This window comes from Tachypleus tridentatus, chromosome 1 (assembly GCF_004210375.1).
Source record: "Tachypleus tridentatus isolate NWPU-2018 chromosome 1, ASM421037v1, whole genome shotgun sequence".
Taxonomy (NCBI): Eukaryota; Metazoa; Arthropoda; class Merostomata; order Xiphosura; family Limulidae; genus Tachypleus; species Tachypleus tridentatus.
In genome coordinates this window covers 75,768,077-75,781,160 of record NC_134825.1, presented here as the reverse complement: position 1 = coordinate 75,781,160, position 13,084 = coordinate 75,768,077, and the positions used below count along the sequence as shown (strand labels likewise).

At 34.0% G+C, this 13,084-nt stretch overlaps 1 protein-coding gene across 2 annotated transcripts in view; it reads left to right on the top strand.

Annotated features, from left to right (window-relative positions):
* Positions 1-13,084, top strand: part of LOC143252742 (uncharacterized) — a 34,987-nt gene that overhangs the window by 7,344 nt on the left and 14,559 nt on the right. For both annotated transcript variants that reach the window (XM_076505353.1, XM_076505343.1), the window contains exons 8-11: positions 311-448; positions 2,502-2,630; positions 3,556-3,798; positions 4,959-5,174. In XM_076505353.1, coding sequence (XP_076361468.1) covers positions 311-448; positions 2,502-2,630; positions 3,556-3,798; positions 4,959-5,174 — 726 coding nt within the window. The remainder of the gene's footprint in view (positions 1-310; positions 449-2,501; positions 2,631-3,555; positions 3,799-4,958; positions 5,175-13,084) is intronic.

The window sequence follows — 13,084 nt, the reverse complement described above, 5'->3', positions numbered from 1 at the left end:
GAAATTGTATTGTAGTTTGTGAAATTTAAATTCACGTCTTATCTGTCCTTTTCCAATAATTGTTGATATAGTTATTACTGTTATCCATCAACAATGATTTTCTCGTCTTTAATAGTGAATTAAAAATAAGTTGTAATATTTTAATGAGCTAATTTAAATACTGAGATAACTTACAGAATATTATATTACCTGGCCCTCATAAGATATAAACTAGTAAAATTTCTTCTTTTACAATGGAGGTCTATGGAGCGGCTTCTACGATACAGCATTACTTCAAGTAAATCTGTTTTAGAGATTGATTTATTTTTAGAACGAGTGTGTGGAAAACTTTGTTTCTATCGTGGACACCACTATTCGACAACAGCACGAAAGAGAAAGATTGGCGTCTATCTTAAGCAGAATTGAAAGTTATGATGGAATCGAAAACAGCAATGATGAACTCGAAAAGGTCGGTTATGTAATATAACTAATATAGAACAAAATAAAGTGTAAAGATACCTCTTTTCTCAAAATTTAACAATACTTATATTCATTACTGTCATTCTGAGCTACAAAACGGTCAGTAATTTTAAAGTGGATAATGTCTTGTATCTAGTGCTGAAGAGATAATACATGTTGTTAAAATGAATAACGATTTATATGATGATGTGCGCGAATAATTCATATTGACTGGTGCAGTTATATACGTATGGAGCAATGAAAAGTAATTGAAGTAATCCATAAAACATCTTAGAGACTCCACTGGTTCAATATTTTCCTTTTATAAAGATACCACCCTTCAAAAGCTCTCCAGGTTTAAAAATACTTTGATTTAATGCAAGTGATAAAATAATCTGATTGTTATTAATAAGAAAGTTATGAACACACGTAAGAAAATACTCTCCTAAACATTATGTTATAACCTTATATGTAATGCATTTAATAAATAAAGTTTATAATTTCTTTAAGAAATAATGACTGAGCGCAGTAGAACTATAAGGAATAGGAAGGAACTGAGTTTAATATGTTGTGAACAATAGTATCAAACAATAAAATAAACGAGAAACTATTAGCCTGCATTCTTTCATGAATTACATTCATAAACACAAGGAGCTACACGAGGGTAGAATACACACATTAACGTACTTAAAAACATTCTATACATATTTAATACGATATACTATTCCAAGGTTTTTTAAAGGCGTTACCTTTGAAACATAATATTTGAGCTGTTTTTTAGCCCCTTTTTGTTGTTCTGGTTTGGATACGTCGAGTTATTATTATTATTACATTCGTCCAATACTTTAGATTAAAGTCTCCTAGTTAATATGATGTTGTTGTTGTTTTGAATTAAGCACAAAGCTACACAATGGGTTATCTGTGCTTTGCCCACCATAGGTATCGAAACCCGGTTTTTAGCGTTGTAAGTCCGCAGACATACCGCTGAGCCATTGGGGGCAAGTTAATATGAATCAAAATTCAAACATATATTTCTGGAAACTTCTACAGTTATTTTGCTCTGAGAAACTGATGAACAATTTGAAATATTGATATAAAATAGAAAAATAGTGCCATAAGATACGAAATATATATGTTCTATAACCTATGGTTTATACCACATGCTACAGCAATGTAATTATCCTTCTTTCATTTCTTTGTTCTGTGTATCATTGTTTTTTGTGAAAACATATTAAATTCTGGAACTTAGACGAAAATAAGACCAAATAAAATTGAAGCCTTGTTAATTAGGTATCAAAATACTTGGAAAATTAAATTATTAATTAAGAGTACGTGTCAATAAAACAATGCAACTATTTTTTTTTAAACTAAAAGATTTAAACAGTCATTCGAACACATGCCAGTAAAGTGGCGCAAGGTGCTTCAGTGGAAAGACTAAGTGATTATTCAAACAAGTGGCAGTAGCATTATGAATAGGTTTTCTGTAAAAATAAAGTCCCAAAATATTTGTGCTAGTGTTCTGAGTGAAAATCTAGCAATCGGTACGGCTATTTATGTTCATACACTACTTTGAATTACATTCTTTGGAAAATCAAACAAATGCTATTTTGGAAAGCTTTAATCAGCAATTTGGAAAAGTCGTTCTTGAAAAATGTTATTAGTAAAAGGTTAACAAATAATTTTACACAGCTTACACGTAACAATTAAAAATCACACAATGTAAAAATTACTCTTTCGAGCCGTGGGCGCGTAATAAATGTATCTTGTCCGATAAGAGTAGTCGAAAAGTTGGTGGTGGGTGCTACTTACAAGTTTCATCCCTTTTTGGTCTATCTTTTTAACGTTATAGATTGTTAGCAAAGAAAGTCCTTCTTTAACTTTGTGTGAATATCCGAAACAAACACAAAAAACAAACCTTTATTCACTCATCAAGCTCTTTCTTGCAATGCCAAAATAGAAGCAGAAGTACTTTGACAGCTTAATGGTCTATCTTTCACACCGTTACAATCATTCTCTGCTTATTTGTAATTTGCGATATTTTTCTGGTACGTTTTTCCTTGCAGATGATGAGAGAGCATAACTACTTGACTCTTGACCTCACGTGTCCCATGCCTGGATGTGGAAACCACCAGATCAGACAGTTGCTACTTGAAGGCTCTGGTCTGAAGCTACGAGATTCTTCTTCGAACAAGGTTGGTAATACACTCATGAAGACAATTAAAGTAACATTTCCATATCTCCAGCTGATAAGGTAATGTATATAAACAGACAGCTGGTTTGTATTTTATTTACCTTTTACGGTAACATTATCAACAATGTAATACGTTTGAGAGTGTATTTTCTTTTTTCAAGCTAAGTACTTCATGTAAGCTCACTTCCATTAGTATAAGTGATTTCTGGAATGTCACTGTTCATAAACTGGTTTGGTTTCTTAGAGAGACATTACTTGTGAGATGATGACCAGACAAGAGTGTGACCTTTATTTTAGCGTGGTATACCTTAGATTAGACAGACGGAAATAAACGGTTATAACATTTTATAATTTGTAGAAAATCAAATAAGTCTAATTGGATTACAATTGAATGTAAAAACAAAATAATATTACAACACTATACAACCGACAATATTGATTTGGTGTTATAATCAGTACAAAAATATCAAAACAAAAATTGTCGTTATTATGTTAAAAAATATTCAATCAAACTGAAGCTACTTCCTAGAACTTTCTAAAAACACTATCAAAATTATTAAAGCAGAGCTACGTTTGTCTTATTTGACTTTGTGTGTGGTTATTGACCCTTCTTTAAGGTCAACATATGGAGAACGCAGAACAAAAACACTAGTAAGTTGAAATGCTTAAATCTCTTGGATTTCAAAGTAACAAGTTACTGACGCCCAAAGTAACACTATCATACATTAAATACACGCTTCGAAGAAGTCGACATATACAGAGATATGAATTATATATAAGAATTTCTACGTAACTGTAATGTTTTCATAAGGTTAAAAATTTTGATAAATTCGGTGAAATAATTGCAAATTTTGGCAAATAATGATAGAATGTTATCAGACCACTTTGTATATTACGCTCAGCTTTTATTGAATGTTAATGTTTAGGTCGACGTACACTGTTTCCTGTTTACGGACATTTTCCTTATCTGCAAGTCATTGGGAAAGAAAGGGGATAAAGTTCGGATTATTCGTCAGCCATATTTGGTGGATAAGTTGAAAGTGCAGGAGCTTAAAGATGGCGGTGGGTTTGTGGTGGTCTATCTTTGTGAGCTACAAGTTTCTGTTGCTGCCTTTGTGTTGTATACTTCTGAAGCTAAGACGTGGTTAGATACCATAAGACGGGCACAGGTAAGGTTGTTTCTTCAAAATTGTAACTTGTATTTGTTTCTTGAGGGGGATAAATATGTACTAAGATAGTTTCTATGGATAGTGATAACTTTATTATCGTATTTTGTAAGTAGAAATGTATCTTACAATATTGGCTCTGATTAATCTTTATTTGTCATATTTTTGTAATTCTTTGAACTGCATGAATATCAAAGCAACAATAAAAAATATATTAACGACTACATCAGGTAGTCACTGCGACGTTACACTGACACGCATCTTGAATGTCCGGCATCATAAATAAAGTTTATTAGATACGTACATGTGCATTATCTCGATAAACCTAGCAATAAACGAATAGTTTCTCATGTAAAGTATAACATTTACATGTAGAGAGGGAATTGATTAAGATATCCTGTAACGAAGAGGTGTAACTTGGAGGTATCATAGTTTAATGTACGATTATTATTGAGGGAATATATAAATTCTGTCTGAACGTGTTGCATGCTGGTATTCAAATATTTATATATAAAGTTTTACTGTGTTCACCTAGGTTGTAAAAGTTAAATTAGATCAAGGGTTATTACTGGACAACATGCAGCTTGGAGGATAATATATGTTTCCCGAAGATCTGGGACGTATTTTAAATATTAAACAGCGCTGATTAAATAAAACAACATGTACAGAAAACTGAATTTTGTCACACGCGTAGCTTTTAGACAGTTCTAAACAGTTAAGTTAAGGTTCTTACTATAAATTACTTAAAACGAAAGGCGTATGCTACGATAAAACCACATTTACACTCGGTTAATTAGGTTTCATTGAAACAACGACCACATGTTCTCTACATTGTTATACTTTACCAAGAATACATTCACTGAAGTAATCGTCGTGTTAATCAGTAAGACAAATGTATAATAACATTTTTAGATAAAACTTTTATTTTTATATAACCTTCACTAATGTTGCAAAAAGGCAATAAGTGCTGTAACCAGGCGTATTTGTATTATATCTTCTGTGAGATTTGTATACCAAAAGGTTCTGTCGTTTGACATTTTTTATAACTCTAATATAATTTGTACCAAGAAACTCTGTTGCCATGTGTGTTTGTGTTATATCGTCTGTGGGATTTGTACCGAAAGCTTCTGTTGTCTGACATTTTTATGTTATATCCCCCATAGGATTTGTACCACGAAGCTAAACGAACAGCTTCAGAAAGGAAAGGTCTTGGATTTTTACAAATAAGTTATGAAGATGAGGACGAATTTCCGTCCATTGCCCGCCTGGTTCCCCGTTCACCTCGAAGCTCCAGCCGATCTAGTTTGGCGCACTCACACAGTGGATCCGTCGACATGAGCGACCCCATATCTACTGCACCTCTGTGTGGTCCTTCTGTTGTAAGTACCCTTGTTCACTTCGTCTATATATAAATAGCATTCCTTCCAGAACCGTACATTTATATATTAGGGAGGCAGTAGCACTACCAATATAGGCATGGCTATGATTGTTCATCGAATTGGAATTTTAAATATATTCTCAGTATGTTACCCGAGCTTTAAAATACTATATTAGTAGTAAGTCCGTAACTGTTGCGGCAAAGGATGCCCCCACAGCAGAGGAAGAGGAGGAAGAACCATCAGAGATGAAGACGTCATAATTCCAAATATTATCACCAAAGGAAGCACCGTCAGGGATTAGCTGCTAGGTAGCCATTACAGGAGCCATTATGTCGTAGTTCACCAGATGGCGAAAGTAATGTTACTGTTTATGAAGGGCTGAAATTATAATTCGATACCAGATGGATGACTATAATGAATGATTGCATAATGGTACTAGAAAGTAGAAAACGAGTTTCTAAGCCGCCAAAACAGGTAACCATGACTCATACAATACAAATTTCAATATAATTAATGACTAATTTGATAATTAATTAAATCGTCATATAAAAGGACCTTTAATGCTAATTCATCAGCTAATTAAATTTCCTCTACTAAAAGAACGATGTCATAATTAAAACACATTATTTTAACTATCAACTCGGTGTTTAAAGACTTTTGGTGATATAACAGTGTATCATGTTTGAATGAGATTCCAACTAACGGAGAAAATCATGTGTCTAGAATGAACAAATATATTTTACATAGCTACATAGTTAGTCCAATGACAAATTAACTAAAGTTTTGATAACAATTCAGTGTTTGTAACAAAAAACATCGGTTAGTCTAATAATTTTATAATAATAAACTGTAGTTAATATTCACTTTACACAAGTAATCAAAGTTTTCTTTACTTTAAAAGTTGTAGAGAACATTTAAAAACTAAATCAACCGTGCACTTTGCTTACAGTTTAAAATTTACCTTCAATACACAAACCAAAACTTGTAAAATGTTACACATACAAACATAGAAAATATTCAAATGTTTATACATATGACAGTGTAAAACAAATCTATTACACATATAAAGACATGGAATCTACCAATATTACGATGGTTTATATAAAATGGACAAACAATATGGAAATCCCATTTTAGTATCTTTCAAGTTTCTATGATAAAAGATAACACATATCCTTTCTTTCATTTTTTATAAATCTTGTATGTTTACAATCTAAATACGCTATTACGTCCCGTTACTAAGTTTCAGTTTAAAACTTGCATATTTGTTGTTTAAACTTAACACACAAGTTTGGATACATAGTTATAATTTCTGAAAAGTGTAATGACTTAAGCGCATAAAGAAATAGCCGTATTATCTGTCTTACAGTTTGGACTATTTCTATCTGACATAACAGTATGGAATGCACACACAACTTCTTTTAATGTTTCACAAATGGTACATATTATTTGAATGAGACAGTTATTACAACAAAACCAACATACAAGTATGTTCAACCATTAAATATAACAAAGGAACAACTTACTGGGTTACAATTATTTAAAACATCAGAACTTTAAGACCATTTATAGTTAAAACATTATTATCAAACTGAACGCATACAATCTGGAAACAGGAATTTCAGAATTATAAAAATCAGACACAAACAGTGTGGACACTGAAGTCAAATCGTTGACAACGGCCAGTTTTAATCTATCTAACAACAGCGATAAGTTTAATTTACGACAATATTTAAAGACAGGACAGAAGTTTTGTATGAGGAAATATTTCCATCAGGATTTATACCACTGACAATGTTATAATAATTACACACTGAACATACTAATTGTCTGAAATATTTTTCGGAACACTAATTACTACGTTGATTATACAAAAAGAAAACACTGTTTTACCTTAATGTCACATTGTCTTGTAATTCAGTTTTACTATAACTAAAAATAAAACTTTACAAAACACTGAAATATTCGCGATCTCAAAGATGTGTCAAAGATGATCACGTGAGCGAAGAATGATTGTTTGTGTTTGAATTTCGTACAAAGCTACACGAGAGCTATCTGCGCTAGCGGTCCCTAACATAGCAGTGTAAGGCTAGAGGGAAAGCAGCTAGTCATCACCACCCATCCCCAACTCTTGGGCTACTCTTTTACCAATGAATAGTGGGATTGATCCTCACATTATAATGCTCCCATGGCTGAAAGGGCAAGCATGTTTAGCATGATGGGGATTCGAACCCACAACCCTCAGATTACGAGATGAGCGCCTTAACCACCTGGCCATAATGACCCACGAAGGATAATGTCATCTATTGTCAGAAATAACATGTTGACATTATTTTAGGGGATCATCACTTATTATTCTTTAAACAAGTAGTTTACTAATACTGACAAAACTTACCATTTTTAATAAATTATTAAACGTAAGTTAAAATCATATTATACAAATAAAACACATAAAATTTTGCAACAATTATTCTATGTCATTAAAAGCCACTGATTAAGACAATATGGGTTCTTTCTGATCAGTAACATTTCAGTCAAACTTTGACACTTCTCTATTATTAGGTGGTCAAGTGGTCACTGACACAGCAGTTGAAGGTAAAGTTGCCCTTGTGTTTAACTGTATATATCTTTATCACATTATTAGTCACTCAAAATAATCACCACAACACCAAATATTTAGTTGACAATCACTATCGTAAAATAATCCTCAGTTATAAATCGAGAAATTCTTCGACTAATTCAAAACAGTAACACTTCATCGTGCTCCCCGCTAGTACAGCGGTAAGTCTGCGGACTTACAACGCTGCAATCAGGGGTTCGATTCCCCTCCATAAGCTCAACAGATAGCCCGATGTGGCTTTGCTATAAGAAAAAAAAACACACACACACTTCCTCATGCACATTTTGAAAATGTTACCTTCATTTACACTTTATTAAATGTATAAAAATCACCAGAGTTCTGTGGTTTTCTTATATGAGACTCACTTCTCATCATAGACCAATACACTATCTTTAGTATATGTAAGTAAAATCTCGGACTTGAGTATCACACATATTGAAACATTTGTTAACAAAGCTTCAAAATATGCTAGGATACTACTTACGAAAGTTTTTTAATGTGAGTAAATGTTAAGCTAATCCTTTCATGGCTTAATTACACAGCATGAATGCTGGTTTTTAACAAACCTCTATTTGATAGAGAAAACTCATATTTCATTTTAACCCAATGTAAAATGTATTCTGAAACATTTGAGAACAAAACATATATGTATAACTATTCAGCTACAATTGAGCTTAATATATCTTACTTTTGTCTGTTCATATTCTACACTTTTATGTGCCTGTGGTGTTTTATGTAAGGATGATGCAAATACCACCCCTACTATTTGTTTACATTGTCTTTTGACGATTGATATTAGCCATCCCTAAATTTACTTCCAGTTTTTTACTCTTCTAAAGGTTATATATATATATATATATATATATATATATATATATATATATTAGGGTGCGTCAAAAAACAAAAAGTTGTGACACTCAGTCGCTCGCTTATAATTTGATTCCATTCAATGAAAAAAATATGCTAGCGTAAAAATCAATCCAATACATTAATATTTAGGGGTTGCGCAATACGCACAAAATAACAACGTGCTTCCGGAACCAAACAACAAGTTGGCATTAGTGAAAGGCTAGCTTCGGCTTTAGCCAGAACCCAGATCAGTGACCGAAAACCCGCGCAAATTTTGCTTCCTTTTGCAGCTCATATTGGACATAATATCGAGGATCTTGCCATTAGCCCAAGTTCCATAAGGAGGAAACGAATTACTAACCGTATTCTTCTAGCAGCTGAATTCAAGGAAAGTTTTTCTCCAAACGTTCTTTTGACATTACATTGGGATGGTGAGCTGATGCCTGATTTGGTTGGCAGAGAGAAGATCGAACGTTTGGCAATATTAGTTTCAGGTGAAGGTGTAGAGAAGATTCTTTCAGTGCCCAAGATTGATAGTGGGGATGCAAATTCAGTAGCTTCTGAGATCGGATCAGTTTTAGTAGAATGGAATGTAAAGACAGAATTAAATCGCTTTGCTTTGACACCACGGCGACCAATACAGGATCCAAATCTGGCGTCTGTCTGAGGATTGAAATGTTACTTGAACGTGAGCTCTTGCACCTTGCCTGTTGACATCACATTTTGGAGATTCTTCTGAGCACTGTATTCTCTACTCTCGTGATAGAGACATCAAAAAGTCCAGATATTACTTTGTTTTTAAACTTTAGAGATTGTTGGCCTAAAATTAATAAAACTAAGTACATAACAGCAGTAGAAGCAATGCCACTCCGAATACAGCCTTGGAAGGATGATATTATTCAATTTTGTCAGAATCTCCTTCAATCTCATCAACCACGGGACGATTATAAATAGCTCTTGGAATTAGCTGTCATTTTTCTTGGATCTCTTCCACACGGACGTTCTTCAGTTTCTTTCCGTACTTCTGGTGCTGTACATCGTGCACGATGGATGGCTCGAGCAATATATTCTCTAAAAATTTGGATGTTCCAAGAGGAGTTTGGTAGACTGCAACCACGGCCTGCTTCATCTCGTGTTTCATTTGACGCACATTTCTGCAGCAAACTTGGCGATTTGTATGTCTTTATAACTAAACATTACTTGCTCTCATGGTTTACAGCTAAGGATGCTTCCGTGGCAGCTCGAAGGGACCTTACACTACTCAAGGAACTTGCATTGCATGAAAATCATATGATTAAGGAAGTTGGTACAAAGGCAATGAATCAGCATTTATGGTATTTATCTGAGGTTGCAGTTGGGCTTGCGCTCTTTGATGACGGTGTAACGAATAGCGACAAACTCAAGATGGTCTCAAATATGAATACCGTGAAAGGATCTCCTAGGCCAACTCCACGTTTAACAGTTGATGCTGCAAGCAATGCTGTTTCCAGAAAACTTCCAGATTTTTTTACCTCGACAACGAAGAAAATTTTCTACCATCTGGATATTAGTAGCGCATTTTTATCACCGAAAGAGTGGAGCGCCTCCGAAGAGTACAAACAAGGAAAGGACAGAGTAAAGAAACTTTTTTGTGACAAATGACGCAGCTGAAAGAGGAGTATCTTTAATTCAACAGTTTACGGCAAAGGGCCGCACCAAGAACGAAGATCAATTTCAGTATATGATTCAGCTGGCAGAAGAACATCGGCGAACATAATGCGAAGGGGGCAGGGGGCAGGCAAGATAAAACTTCAATGAAATAAATTTTTCTTTCAAGTTTTTATGTTTTTGCTAATTGTATAATCAATAAATATTAAATAATTTTTTTTAAATAATTTAATTACCATTAACAATGTAATGTAGGGTAAATTTAAGGAAAATAGTGAACTTTGCGAGGGATGCGCGACCCCTAAATACTTCGCGATTGAAATGAAACTTTGTCTATGTTCTTTTCTCATGCAGTGGCACAACTGAGCAAAAAAATTGGGACATTTTAATTTTTATCCTTTATCCGCTGAACCACCTAATATATATAAAGAAAGAATGAGCTCATTCTTCCTTTTAATTCTGCAATTACTTAAAGTTGCTTGGCCTTTAAATAACCGGTTTTCTATAGATTTCACTACTTTTCACTCATTCTTCTTTTTGCACATTCCCCTGATGTATTGCATATTTTGTGTATATATTACTTTGTGAGTACCTCTCTTCTCTACATCTGTTTTCAAATTTCTTACATCAGTTTTAATTGTCTTTAAACTTCTCAATATATCTATTTCCACCTTGTTTATTTTGTTGATATGTAAAGTAATCCTTCTGCTGTATCTTTTACTTGCTAGTATGTTTCTCTGCACAGCGTATCTTCCTACAACGTACACCTGTACAGTAATACTTGAGCTGCATGTGTTGTTAGTTAGCCACAGCACAGTGATTTTCTGCTCTATTTCTTGCTGGCCATAACGTTTATCTTTACACGATCTTATGTACTTATGTATAATAACAAAGTATTCCTACTACTGATGTGTTATGTATCTAATCCACCCACTGTAAATTATTTGCTACATCTGTGTAACTGTTCTTCCTACTACAAGTACATCTCTATTATATCTGTAGTCTCTAAACTTTAAGAACCTCTATTATATCTGTATTCCTCCCATTTAAGTACTTTTGTATATGTATCATTCCCGTTGCAAATACCTTTGTATTTGTATCCTTCCCGTTGTAAGTATTACTGTATCTTTATTCTTTTCACTGTAAACAAATCTGAATTTGTAATTTTTCTACTGTAAGTTTCTCAGTATTTGTATCCTTTCCGGTATAAGTACCTCTCTATCTGTTTCATTCCCACTGTAAGTACCTCCAAGTCTTTCTATTTTAAGCACATTTCTATGCATACTCCTACAACTGTTAATACATTTATTGCATTCGTATATCTCCCACTGTAGGTACCTTTCCATTATATATATATAAATTCTTCTCATTTTCAATACCTTTCTATTGCATCTGTGCTCCAACAACAGTTGGTACCTCTCTTTTGCACCCACGTTATTCCCATTGTATGTACCTTTCTATTCTAAACACGTCTATTCTAAACATTAGAAACCCTTCTATTAAACCTACGCTATTCTCTCTATATAAATATTTCTATGCATTCACTTTAATCCCACTATAGGTATATGGACACAATCCCCTTTAACCCAGTTTTGATACTGATAGAAGGATTTGTTCTATGGAACATGTGCTCTAAGAACACAACATCTCTTTCTTTAGTACCAATTATTTTACATATTTTCATGCATCTAGTCAGTCTTTTACTGCTATTTAATTATCTATCCGTTCCTCTTCACTTTACTCTTGTTTTTATTGGACAGTTGATAGAGATACACGAAGTAGTGATCATCTTCCTATAGTTTTGAGAGAGACTGAGCATGATTGATGCCACCTGACCTGAGTGCCAAAGTGGAAGTTGGACCAGTCTGACTGGCTGTCTTTCACCTGTCTCTCAAAACTTGAGCCTGCTATTGTTTGTCTCCTATATGTTCATTCTTTCCCCAAACTTCAACATGTTTCTCATTGTGTTCTTCAACCTGCAAGAAGGTACGAAAGGCTCGAAAATAGGCCTCTGTTACCTTTAACAAGTATCTCACTTTTCCTGCTGTATTGCTTTCCAGTGAGCTCATACCCACGCTTGGCAGGTCAGACGTCAATGCGAAAAAGAAGTTTGAGTTCACAACTAGCATCTTTCCTACCACCAGTTCGAAAGTAATACGGGACAAGACTTGAAAGGTCAACGTGAAGTATACTTTCCAACACTTTCCCACATTGCTCTCCAGTGGCTAGGTAGTTGCTGATGATAGCTTTTATCTTATTTCCAGCACATTTCTTTCTTTTTCTGCCTTCTTAACTATCAAGCTTCGAGCAAAGTGATCGCCTTTTTTTCTTCTGGGCTGATAATTTCTATGACTATAATTGTCCCCTTACACTGATGGAATTCAGGCTTACTCTTCATTGGTCTGGCAGTATATTGTTTTGATCTGTTAATGTTAACTATAAGACGCTGCGTCATCTATCTCCTGCCGTTTCTGCTCTTCTTCTGGTTATATAACTGGAAATGGCAGGATAATGCTTTTCTTATGATTGGTGCAAGGCTATTGCCTTACCTTTCCTTAAACCTGGAAAAGATTTTAACATTTCTTCTAATTATTATCCAATTGATTTGGTTGCCTGGTTCTGTAAGGTTCTAGAGAGAATGATTAATTATCCTCTCTGAATCAAACAACACCCTTTTGCCCTCCCAGTGTGGGTTCCGTTGACAGTGTTTTATCATGGATCACTTAATTTGACTTGAAATTTCAATCAGGGAAGCCTTTCTCAAGAGAAAACATGTCTCAATTTTCGTCGATCT